This window comes from Xiphophorus maculatus, chromosome 8 (assembly GCF_002775205.1).
Source record: "Xiphophorus maculatus strain JP 163 A chromosome 8, X_maculatus-5.0-male, whole genome shotgun sequence".
In the NCBI taxonomy this organism is placed as follows: Eukaryota; Metazoa; Chordata; class Actinopteri; order Cyprinodontiformes; family Poeciliidae; genus Xiphophorus; species Xiphophorus maculatus.
This window is the reverse complement of record NC_036450.1, coordinates 12697896-12711370: the sequence shown is the minus strand read 5'-3', so window position 1 is coordinate 12711370 and position 13475 is coordinate 12697896. Positions and strand designations below refer to the sequence as shown.

The 13475-nt window shown below is 36.1% G+C and overlaps 1 protein-coding gene and 1 pseudogene across 1 annotated transcript; both read left to right on the top strand.

Annotated features, from left to right (window-relative positions):
• The first annotated feature begins 608 nt into the window (after positions 1 to 608).
• On the top strand, positions 609 to 9392 carry LOC102227885 (sodium/glucose cotransporter 1-like). The gene is made up of 15 exons (XM_005810022.3): positions 609 to 798; positions 1200 to 1271; positions 2611 to 2715; positions 2863 to 2922; positions 3681 to 3785; positions 3874 to 3979; positions 4369 to 4449; positions 4563 to 4771; positions 5244 to 5379; positions 5498 to 5605; positions 5675 to 5825; positions 5914 to 6082; positions 6612 to 6827; positions 7302 to 7404; positions 7609 to 9392. The coding sequence occupies exons 1-15, from the start codon at positions 661 to 663 to the stop codon at positions 7821 to 7823; spliced, it is 1974 nt and encodes a 657-aa protein (XP_005810079.2). The 5' UTR covers positions 609 to 660; the 3' UTR covers positions 7824 to 9392.
• LOC102231264 lies at positions 8686 to 12804 on the top strand (annotated as a pseudogene).
• Positions 12805 to 13475: the final 671 nt, after the last annotated feature.

Genomic DNA, 13475 nt, shown 5'->3' with positions numbered 1-13475 from the left:
TTCTCTGAAGACCTTAGAAGTCCAGACAGATTGTAAAGAACTATTGATCTACTATTGATTTTGTAGATCAATAGTTTGCATTAAAACTAGCAAAGAAAAAAAAAAAGAATCTATTTAAAGAGTACAAGTAGTCAGTGAAGCAACTTCATAGTCAGAGTGATATGAAACTTCTTACTTGCCCCTGTCAACATTCTTGCAGCTGAATTTTGTAGGATCTATAGTGGGGCAATTGATTTTCATATAAAGACCAGAAAGTGGAGCATTATGCAAATATGTTTAATCGATTAATCTGTTTGATAAATAACAATAAAAAAACATAAAAGGTTATTAACTTGTTATGAATTTAATCTAAAAGCCCAACTAAATACATAGAATATGTCATGTTTTATGTATTTTCCTTATATTTATATTAAAACTGCACCAAACAAACTTATGAAAGACTCAACAGCAAAAAGATGAAAAACTGGAGCTTCACTTTTAGGTGACATTCATTCTTTGTGCAGAACAGAAAACACACATAAACTCATTATCAATTATCCCTCCCTCTTTCTGTCACACACACAAACACAAAAGATATAAAGGTAAGTGTTGTGCACATGTTGCAGTCACTGAGGACAGACTCCAGTAGCTCTCCTTTATTGCACACCCACGCTGAGCAAAATGTCTTGGGATTATTTTGGATTTTCCCGCATCATAAGAAACACGGAAAATCAATCACCTGCATCGGCTCTCAATAATGCAGCAGACATCTCCGTTATTGTTGCTTACTTTGTGGTTGTCCTGGCTGTGGGAGTATGGGTGAGTTTTGTAAAGTATTCATGCTTGGGTTTTTGTTATAATTTTATGTGGCTTTTCTACAATTTTATTTAAGTTCAAAGAAACCTTTAGAGTTATTCTTGTCTACACCTTAACTACATTAATGAGTGTTACATATCAGACTTACTTTATCTATCCTAGAGAGATTAGTATAACAAATCTCTCTAAGCTGTGGACAGACGTTTTGTAAACTCAGAATCTAACTTAGCATCCTGATACAGTAAAAGTGTTTGTCAGATCAGAGAATTTTTACATGCTTTCATCTGGAGGCAAGGTACTTGAGATACGTAGAGTTTTGTGAAGCAATTTGATTTTAACTGGAGCTTAGGCATCTCTTGCTCAGATTTATGGATTGCCTAAGATATTCTGCTTTCTTGCTGCAGGCTATGGTCCGCACCAATCGATCCACTGTGGGTGGCTTCTTCCTTGCAGGGAGGAGTATGGTGTGGTGGCCGGTGGGTATCTTAACACATGATAAGATTAAAATTAGATCTGTACAGACAAAGTGCTTTTTTTTAATTATGCCTGCCAATGGTATAGTTAGTAAGTATCTGATCCTTACTGGGTTGTTTATTTAGTAATCTGCAGCCTGAGATGAACAGAACAACTCCCTAAACCACTCTGTTTACTCTTACTGGATAAAATCCCAGTCAGATTATTTATACATAGTCATGAAACTAAAGGAATCCATGTTCTTGTAAAGTTAAGGCTAATACAAAATAGGAATATCTTCTCATTGGCAATATTCAGTCTGTGGTTTCACTGTTTGGTAAAAACAGATATGATGCAAAATTAGCTTTTTAACAGGTAAATATGAATGTAAATGTTGATATATATTTTTTTCCAAACTGAGTAAAGGGAAATGATGAACCCTACTTTTTCTTTTTCTGTGCAAACAGCATGAACCTTACTGAAGAATAATAATTTTCTTTGTCAATCAGATTGCAACATTCTCATAAATCAGTTTATTTACTGTTTTAACAGCTTTTAAAGGTACGTTGTCAGGCAACCAGGCTGCATGGTTGCCTGACAACCAGGCTGTGTTGCACAGGGAGGTAGGAGAAAGAGAGGCCTTCAAGCACAAGACAATAAAGTATAACCTATCAATCAGTTTTGCCTAAAAATTTTGTCATGCAGTTAATTGATAAATGCCACCTCTTTGTGTTGGTTCAGAATATTGGGATTAGATTATGTTCTTTCCAGTGGGACTTTGTATCATGCTCCAAAATCTTGCATTTTAGTTGTTAGTGAACCAGCAGAATGAGTCTCTTACCCAAGAGTCATTCATGCAGAAACCACTACTGCATACACTTGTCGGATTTCCAACACAGATTTTAAAATGGATTTAATGTTTCCACCGTTCCCAAAGAAAGGTTTTTACTCTCTTTACTCAGTGGTAAGAAGGATGATTATCCCGAAAACTTACTATAACATCATCAAACCTACTTTTAACTGTTGCAATGAGAAAAGTGCTCTTAAAATCTGTTCTTCTGCATCTAGTCTCACCTAACTGTAAGAATTAGATCTTTGTTATGATTCATAAAGTCAGTACAGAAAACTATTTGAGTTCTACTAGTGTGCACATTGATAACAATAAGATGCAGCATGATGCAATATCTAATTCTAAAAATGTAATTTATTTTTGTGTTGTGTGCATTAAAAATAAATGTTTGTCTATTTAGTTATTGTTAGTTCCTTTTATAGATGTATAACACATTGTTCTCTCCAATTTATCTCACACTTTCTCTTCAGTACATTGTTTTTCAATGTATTTTTCTTTGATGTTCTCCACAGATCGGGGCCTCACTCTTTGCTAGCAACATTGGCAGCGTCCACTTTGTAGGGATTGCTGGTACTGCTGCTGCCGCTGGCATTGCCATTTGTGGATTTGAATGGAACGTGAGTAATCCTTCTGTCACTAACACAAGCACAGAAGTTCACCCTCAGACGGGACCTTAAGGTTTACAGGTTTCGATTTGTAAAAGTAAAGTAAAAAAAATCTTGTTCTAATGTATTCAATGTTTCTTGTATTTCTGTGTGTTGCAGGCTCTTGTTCTTATGGTCATTCTAGGATGGCTGTTTGTACCAATCTACATCAAAGCAGGGGTAAGCTATGAACACTTTGTTTGGAAAGCCTTGATAATTATGGGTTAGAGCAACATTTGCCTTCATGATTTTTGTTTTGGCATAGATCAAAAAGGTTGTCTGAAGTATTCCTCCTTGGTGTTGGTCTAAAGTGATATAGTTCCATCATGCAGTTTATGTGAATCTGAAACCAGCTTAACTTCATTTGAGCTGTGTAACATTTTGCACTATCCTGCTGGAAGTAGCCTTCAGAAGACGGTTATATTGTAGTCATAAAGGCCACAATGCTCAGATAAACTGTGGCATTTAAGGGGACCAATAGTCTACCAAGAAAATATCCTCCACAGCTAGTCCAATAGAAGTCATAAGGGACCCATACTATCTGAATGTTCATGTTGAATATCAAGATTAGTCAGACAAGGCAGCATTTTTCCAAAGTATTATTTTCATATTTTGGTGTCTGTGTGTAAAATGTAGTCTCAATATCTAGTAATTAGCAGTCAGCAGTGGTGCTCAGGGTGTTCCAATGTTGTTGTAGCCCACGTGCTTCAAGAACTGACATTTTGTGTGTTCAAAGAACGTATTCTAGATACCTTGTTATATCTAGAATCTCTACATATATCTGTTGTATCTACAAGTTGGTTTTTGAGTTACTGTTGCATAGATGCATACCTAATACATTGGCACGTGAGTGTATTTTCTATTTACATTAAAAGTGCCATGATTACCAAACTTTGAGCCTTTAAGAAGCAAAGTATCATCACTATCTGTGTATCTAGGTGGTCACCATGCCCGAGTATCTGAAGAAGAGGTTCGGAGGACAGCGTATTCGTATTTATCTCTCCGTGCTCTCCCTCTTGCTGTACGCTTTCACTAAGATCTCTGTAAGTTTGTGTAGCTGTTGACTAAAACCTTCCTGTTTTCAACAATGAAATACAATCAAAGTCAAATGTTGTGTCTGTCTCCTCCCAGGCCGACATGTTCTCTGGTGCCATTTTCATCCAGCTGGCTCTTGGACTGAACATCTACGTTGCTGTTATTGCTCTACTGGCAATTACTGCGCTATACACCGTCACAGGTGCATCCTCAGGAAGAAATTCACTTTCTTTTTATGGATCATCATCATCTTTCTCATAAACTTAGCCAACAAAGAAGTCTTATCGAAGCAAAATTGCACATGAAGGAGGGGAAAGTCTTCTCAAGGCCACATGAACTGCAGAGATCTAAAAACAGTCACATTAACCTAACTCCCTTGTCTTACCTGTCTAGTTTATGCTTATCTCTCTAAAGGTGTCTGTGAGACATTAATAGACTAAAATGGTTCTCAGTTGCTGATTTGCACTACGTAATGCAACTGAATCTATCTTTTAAAAGACAAGCGGTTAAAGAACATCTCCATAAAAATAAAATCTCTCAAATAGTACTCTGAAAAACATTACAGGTTTCTAACGTCATGTTTTATCTCAGGTGGACTGGCTGCAGTGATGTACACAGACACCTTACAGACCATCATCATGCTTATTGGATCCTTCATTCTCATGGGTTTTGGTAATAAATACTAATCATTATTTAAAATTTTACTTTGTCCCCACATTTATTTTATTGTCATATTATTGAGAACCTGAAGTATAAACCTCGGTCTAACTTTCACACATCCTCAGCTTTCAACAAAGTGGGAGGCTATGAAAATATGATGGACAGGTACATGACTTCAGTTCCCTTAATCACCGGTAACATCAGCGCAGAGTGCTACCAGCCTCGGGAAGACGCCTTCCACCTTTTCAGGGATCCAATAAATGGAGACCTGCCCTGGCCTGCCCTGATATTTGGACTCACCGTTCAGACAATCTGGTACTGGTGCACTGATCAGGTTGGTAATGATCACCACTTTGACTGTATGAAAGTTTTACTTCCTCTGACTCAGTAACTGGTTTTACTGCATACCACAAACTATAAAAGGCCATAAAATCTGAAAGTTCATTTGTTCACACTCTTTTTATCTTACCTTTTTAAGACAGAATTACTGAGCTGGTCAGAGGTTGCCAGCTGATAGTCAAGAAAATCCTCCACACATATTTTGCAAACTTGATTTGATAATGTAAAGTTGGCTTAACTTTGCATCCTATTTTTACTTTGAACTGATTGTAAAAGTTAAAGTGAGGGATTGTGATTTATAACCACCAAGAATGTTGGTCGGTCCCCTCATTCATTCATTGCAGAGCCACAATATATTACTTAAAATGGGTTTTGCTTTAGTTGCAGCACTAAGGACATTTATTGTAAATGCATTTGATGCTTGTAATCTTTTGCACTTACGACAAAAGCTGGATCTTTTTCTCTAGGTGATTGTCCAGCGTTGCCTCTCAGCCAAGAATCTCTCTCATGTTAAAGCAGGTTGCATTTTGTGTGGTTACTTGAAGCTGTTGCCCATGTTTCTCATGGTCTTTCCTGGGATGATAAGCAGGATCCTCTATCCAGGTCTGTGAGGTTTTGAAGTCTCTTAACTTGTTTGGAATAATGCAAACCTGCTGTCAGAAATGCCCTCTATAGGGTACACATACCTAACTAACGTCTCTTTAATTTTAACTTAATCCAGATGTGGTGGCATGTGTGGACCCAGAAGAATGTCAGAAATACTGTGGCTCTAACGTGGCATGCACAAACATTGCTTATCCCAAATTGGTCATAGATCTTATGCCAAACGGTGAGCAGATTTAAATTTTTACTTTCTCTATTAATTTTATTTTTGCATGACCTACTAACTCTGTTGCAGGTCTGAGGGGTTTGATGCTGGCTGTGATGTTGGCCTCTCTAATGAGCTCCCTCACTTCAATATTTAACAGTGCTAGTACTCTCTTCACCATGGACATTTACACTAAGGTCCGTTCTCGTGCCAAAGAGAGGGAACTGATGATTGCTGGCAGGTAAAACTGTTTTAGTTTGTGTTTAATTTGAATACTGTTTGTATTTGTGACATCTATGATAACTGTGTGTTTGTTCTCAACTGTGCAGGGTGTTTATTGTGTTCCTCATTGGTGTGAGCATAGCTTGGATCCCAGTGGTGCAGTCAGCCCAGAGTGGTCAGCTCTTTGACTACATCCAATCAATCATCAGCTATCTAGCTCCACCTATTTCTGCTGTCTTCCTTCTCGCCATCTTTTGCAAGAGGGTCAATGAAGCTGTGAGTTTACTTCTGATTTAGAAAAGTTATTGTTGATAATAAACTTTGTCTTGGGAATTTTGAGACTTATTTGGAACCAGCTTACAATATTTTGCTAAATCAGAGCACAAATGCTATTCTATGACATTATGATAAATAGATGTGGAATAATCTAAACCAGGGGTCCCCAAATCCAGTCATCAAAGGCTACCATCCTGCAACTTTTAGATGCATCTCTGCTCCAAAATGTCTGAATTCCCTCACTTTCATTCAGCTCTGCAATAGGCTGGTAACAAGCAGTTTATTTAATCCAAGTGTGTTTGATATTCACAATACCTTTTAGCAGAATATTGAATGAAACAATATTCGACGCAAATAAAATCAACTTAATTTTATGGAAATTCACTGAGCAACTACAATTTATCATTCCCAAACAACAGCAATATTTATTTTTTCATGTCAAACCTCAAACAGAAGCTTGTACTATTTCTTGTCTTATTTTCCAAATGTGATCCTCCTAACTTTATTTTTTCTCTATTTTTCTTGGAAGGGTGCCTTTTATGGACTCATCGTTGGTCTGATTGTAGGTCTGACTAGGATGATCACTGAGTTTGCCTATGGGACAGGGAACTGTGTTAGCCCTAGTGATTGTCCTGCTATCATATGTGGAGTGCACTACCTGTACTTTGGGCTCATCCTGTTTACTATCACCTGCATCGTTATAGTTGGAGTTTCTCTCATAACCAAACCCATCGACGATAAGCATGTAAGTGACCGAAGCAAGATAAAGCCGGTTTTGATCTATCGGTGATTGCTGACTTGAAAAATAACTCCCATAGCCATATTATTTAATGAAAAATTTACAATTTATTATAATTTTAGACATATACTGTCTAATTATAATTCAAGGAATTATATTTACTTGAATATTTATATTGTTTTTGGAGTAATGTCTTGTCATAGGACTTGTCATCAATTTCGAGCAGCATCTTCACAATGTCTTTCGCTTTTGTTTTGTGGTTGATACTGATATTTTGGCTTATGTCACACAGATAACATATCTATCATTGTTATTATTCAATCTGATCAAAAACAGAAAAACAAATGGAGTATACAGTACAGACCAAACGTTTGGACACACCTTCTCATTGAATACAATGAGAAGGTGTGTCCAAACATTTGGTCTGTACTGTATGCAGTTATAAAATTTCTACATATAATGTATTTTTTATTTTTTCAGTTGCATAGACTGTGTTGGAGTCTGAGGGACAGCACTGAGGAGAGAGTCGACCTCGAACAGGATGACTGGGTTAACGATGAGGAGGATGAAAAGAAAATGGAAGGTGATGATAAGTTAAATTTATGTATAAAATATTGTTGGTTTTTAAATCGCAGGGTTTTTTAAGCTCTGGAAATAATGTCTTTCCTGAATTTTGTTTAGACATGTTTGAAAAATGTAAATAGTCTATTCCTTTATTTTTTTTTTCTTTTCTGATTTAAAAAAACAAACAAACAAACAAAAAAAAACGTTTCAACCTTTATTCCAGAACCTGAGGAGGAACCAGGATTCTGCAAGAAAGCAGTAATGTGCTTCTGTGGATTGGAGAAGACAAAAGCACCAAAAATGACTGAAGAGGAGAAGGCAGAGATGAAGAGAAAGCTCACAGATACAACAGAAGAACCTCTCTGGAGGAACGTTGTTAATGCAAACGCCATCATTCTTCTGGCTGTGGCTGTGTTCTTTCATGGATACTTTGGTTAGACAAACTCAGCATTAAATACTACTAAATATAATATATTTTTTAGTAACAGCAGTAAGCATGGTATAAAATATGACCAAAATATCAATTTGCCTGTAACTCTCTGATACAACCTAGGGTACTTTCAAATCTCTGAACTCTGTATATTTTAGCCTGCATTGTAAGGTCAGTACTGATGCCACACAAGACAAAATAGCGTTTTTACTGTATTTGTCATCTTTAGTAAACCAGTGAATCAAGTTATATCATACACATAAAACTTGTTAAAAGGATATAATTGTAATACTCAAACATTTGTTATAACATCCTTCCCGTTCCTGTTTGATGTGCTTGAAAGACCTGCAAGGAAGACTCTTGATCAGATGGTTGAACAATTTCAGTTGTCTACTTTTGACAAGTAATTATCTCTGGAGACAGAGCTTGTTTTTTATTTCAGAGAGTGACTTTGACAATCTAAGGTACCCAAATTCTGTTGTTCTTTCTGTCATAATTTGTACATGTTGGTCATAGATGAGGGCTCAAATTTAGGCTGACTGGTAAATCAAGAACTTTTTAGGTTCAGCCCTTTCTTTGGCATGACAGACCAGAGGAACATTTGAGTATGAACCAGGAGAGCACCTCAAGCAAGCTACATATGTTTAGATCATCGACCGCAAAGGGTTTGAAATTGTGTGTTTGAGGTTTCTTCACCTTAAAAATTCAGTTCACCCTGTCCAGTGTAAAACAACAGTCTTAGATTAAGAAAAGAGGCTGCCTAACACTCGACTGACAACCACTCCAGTCCACAATGAAGGCCATGGCTTGAAGACACCAACAGTCCCACATCATCTGCAAAAAGGATGTTGGGACGTTGGAAAGGAGACGATGTCTGACGTTGTCCTTTCCAACATCATACAGTAAACTTTCACAGAAGACTGACAAGTGTTACCCCTCACTGCTTGGAACTTTTTTTCTTAAAAGAAATAGGACCAACCCAGTCTGGCGGTGTGTGTGTGTGTGTGTGGTCCTGATCTCCGTAAGGCACATAGAGGCCAGCATAAAGTCTTTCTCAATTGCCTTCTCTATTTACATATTATATAAAATTATTGTAAATTTGTAGATATTCCCAGATGACTGCACATCTTAATGTTTGTTTTTGTTGTTGGTTTTGTTCAAAAGAGTTGGACTGTACTTGAGAAAAGCTCATAAATTATAATGAGCTCCAAGTTGGCTCCTGTTTATTTTCTTAAAAAGAGAGCACATTTACACCGTTTTTGTTCAACATTGCACTGAGATTAAAATTTTGTTTAAAAAATGCACATGTACTCTTAATTGTGATTATTTTTAAAAAGTGCTCAAGATGTTTATCAATGAATATATAAATGCTTTTTTATTGTCGAGAACGCTGAAGGTTATATATGATGGGATTATGTAACACTGGACCCTGAATGAAGGTTTAATAAAATACAAACAGCATAACACAAAAAAAAAAATCTGGAAAAAAACTGTAATATTTAACCACTGAAGGACGAATGAAATGTGCTCAGGAAGTACAGCTGTGCTGCCTCAATAAATCCCAGCTGTTTTGTCGATTTATTTGTTCAAAGTCCATGAATGCAATCGCTTCTTTTGTATGCACTATGCATGTGTTTATGAAATAAAAATAATTCAGTTAGAAAGGGTTAGGAAATACTCAAAGCAATAAAACGCTTACTTTGCTTCCACCTAGTGTTCTGAAAAGTAAATTACTGTCCGTGGGGAACTTTAAATGGTTTAAATCTAATCATAAAAGGGCAAGATATATTTCCACTGACATTAGAAAAATTAAACTTAAAGTATAAATTCAACACTTTGTATTTTTTCTCATTTTCATATTCACATAGTGATCTTGGTTCTATAACTTAATCTCTGATTAACTGAATGACACCAGTATCTGTACTATTAATGAATGTTTTATTATAGATGGAGAATTTTTTAAAAAACATTATATAATGTAAAAAGGAACTGTTACAACAATTATTATTTAAAAAAAAAATAATGTCAATATTTGGTCATATACAGTTGAAACATAGACAATCCACAACTGCCTCAATGTGTACTTTTTCCAGGTATTTATCTACACCTAATCCTCTAGTAGCTACAAATTATTTTAACTGATCATATGATGGTTATCTGCTGTGCTGATGTGTGTTATGACAAATTATGAACATGTTAGAGGTTAAGAAAAAATATGTCATTTCCAGTTATCTCGAGATTTGCAGAAAACATTTGGAAAAAGCTAATAAATTCAAAAGAGAAATAAACGTGAGGTGTACAAACGTAAAAAAAATCCATTTTTTATAGTCAAGTTTATATTTATTTAGTTGCCTTTGACTCTTCTATTAATAACGTTATCTGAAACGTCATTGATTACAGTCTGTTTAGTCCAACTTATCTTTACTTTCTTTTATTTTATTATGCACCTACTACATACTCCTGTTTTATGTTTCTATCAGGTAAAACACTCCTAATTGTCTTATTTTTTGAAATATCCTACTCAAATAAACTCACCTTAACTTGATTTTTATTTTATATGCCATGGATCTGCAACTCCACTCCTCAAGGGTTGGTGTTCTCCAACTTTCAGATGTGTCCCTGAATCACATGAATCCTCAATATGTACTAAATTTCTCCAGAATCATAACTTCAGTACTTCACTGAGGTTTGTTGTTGCACCAGTGTGACAAGGGTGTGGAAGAGTATGGTGGAAGCAAGAAAGCGTTATTTGTTTGCTGTTAGCACAGTTTAGGACAATGCCTGAGAAGTCTAACAGCATCAAGAACACACAAACGCGCAATGGGAGCCTTAAATAATCTCTGCTGTTGAGGACTAAACCATTACTACTTTACACAGGAATTTACCAATTTACAACTATATTTGTACATCTATACTATATATGACTTTTACTATATAAAAGTACATTCTACTAAATGAAAATATATAATTTACCATTTACTATTTAGAAATATTTTACTCTTACGCCGACGCACCATGAAATGCCACAAAAACGTTCAAACAATATTAGTTTCATGTAAACCTCAGTCTACCTCCATCCTGCATTTGGGCTTTCAACAATTACCAATTATGACAACAAAACGATGTATCATGGGCTCCTTTTTTTTCATCTCAGTCGACCATGTCTGAACAATCTATAATCTGCATTGCTGGTCGTATGATTTAGTCTCATATGTGGAAATTTTCCAGCATCTCCTGTCTGCATAAGATACGTGGATTAGAAGCTATAAAAGGACTTGCATTTCTTTTATTGCTCTCTGTCCCCGATCATCCCAGAAACTAATTATTAACAGACAGCTAAAAATGGTTGTTTATCTAGAGCGTTAAATCCCATTATAATAGGGTGAAGGAAAGGTTAAAAGCTATTTGCCTATTTTACACTATTGTACCACAATCTTTTTAGACAATGTTCAGAGTAAAACACAACCAATAAACATGTTTTATATTAGTAAAAACTCAGGACTCAAGATGACAAAGAAAAGTTAACCCTTCGACTTCCTTTGAGAAGAGATTGTAAAAAGCAAGGTGACTCAAGTTACTCCACTGTACTGTTCATCAGCAGTGTTTCCTTAAATAACAATCTATGGTGTTAAATGAAATTTTCAGTTATTGTAAAATATTAAATTTTTCTAAACTGTCTATAGATTGGAACCTCCCCTCTTTGCCAGTAACATCGGCAGCGTCCACTTTGTAGGCCTTGTCGGAACCGCAGCAGCTTTTGGGATAGCTATTGCTGGATTTGAATGGAATGTGAGTAATTGTTTAAGTGTGTTAGCATAAAAAATAAACTCATAGCCTGTGAGTTAATAGTAGATGTGGTTTGCAGAAACTAAAATTAAAGCTGGAAACTTGTTTTGTGTGTTTCAGGCACTTATTCTTGTTGTAATTCTGGGATGGGTCTTTGTACCAATCTGCATCAAGGCAGGGGTAAAGAAGAAGACGGAGACCAGATCTCACTAACTATCAATTATTGAGCCTTGAAAAGGCAAAGTATCATTTTTATATTTGTCTAGGTGATTACCATGCCTGAATACCTGAAGAAGAGGTTCGGAGGAAAGCGCATTCGCATCTATCATTCTGTGCTCTCCCTCTTGTATGTCTTCACTCAGATCTCTGTAAGATTATGTGACTGCCTCAAAAGACCTTCAGTTTGAAGAAAAGGAAAAACTTCTTCACCTACCATTTTGTTTCTGTTTGTTTCAGGCCGATATTTTCTCTGGTGCCATTTTCATCCAGCAGGCTCTTGGCTAAATATCTATGTTGTCGTTATTGCTCTACTGGCGATAACTGCACTGTACACTGTCTCTGATATAAATGTTTCTCTCATAAAATAAGAATCTAATAGTTCTTATCTATGTAAATAACACCGTAACAGAGTTTGTATTCCTTTCAAGGCTGTACACAAGCCACAACATGTTCAGCAATCATGAATTCACAGCTGAATATACGTTTTGCAAGATAAGTGATAAAAGAACAGTTACATAAAAATACACCAGCTTGTTATCTTTATTGGGAATATTTGAATTTGAATCAGATTTCGTTTCCACTTTGTACCTCAGGTGGACTGGCTGCAGTGACACTTTACAGACCGTCATAATGCTCACTGGATCCTTTATTCTCATGGGTTTTTGGTAATATAATGTTTTGGTAATATAATGTTTTCTTTGTTCATCATTTCACTTGCAGCTCTTGGCTTCAATACTACATTTCTGATAAAAAGTAAAAGTGCAAACTAGTTAAAATTTCAACACACCTTCAGCTTTTGCTGAAGTGGGGGGCTATGAGATGTTCCAGGACCTCTACTGGACTGCAATCCCCTCAGTCACTGGAAACATCAGCGCAGAGTGCTATCAGCCTCGGTCAGACGTCTTCCATCTTTTCAGAGATCCAGTAACAGGAGACCTGCCTTGGCCTGGCATGGTGTTTGGACTCACCATCCAGGCCACCTGATTCTGGTGCACTGATCAGGTTGGCAAGAAACATGATCATCTGCTTTGAGCATGGAGACCTTCCTCCACTAACTCAGTAACAGGTTTTACAACATAACAGAAACAATGAAAAGTCATAAACTCATTTAGTTGATTTTACATAACTGTGCTTTAAGCCTGCCAGTTTTTAAACTACTTTCATAAGAACCCTAAAGGATCATAATCATCGATCTGAAATGCAACTCCCTTGGAAATAATCTCCAATTTAATAATAGTAAAGTTGTTTGCATGCAAATTCTTCACTTAATTTTTTTTTTTCTTTTACTTTGATGGTTTTGTTCCTGGGAAAATGGGAAACTGCAGTTTGAGCTCATGCTTGGTATATTTGTTTATGCAAAATACAATCTGACAAACACAAAAAACTCACAAAAACAGGTGAAAAACCTGGTTTTATCCTTTTGGTACAAAAATATAGTAACCTCAGCAAAAGGTCACATTGAGGCTAGGTTACTTATTACTTATGGTTATTTAACGCACATGGTAAGCATGCTGTGAAGTGTGCATGTTGTGTAACACAAAAGACTTGAAATAGCCACATCGACAATGCTGCATTAATTAACAGAGTACATAATCAATGTAGTATTCCAACAAGGAATTTTAAAATGTTCATTTAGTCATATTTACCCAAAAGAA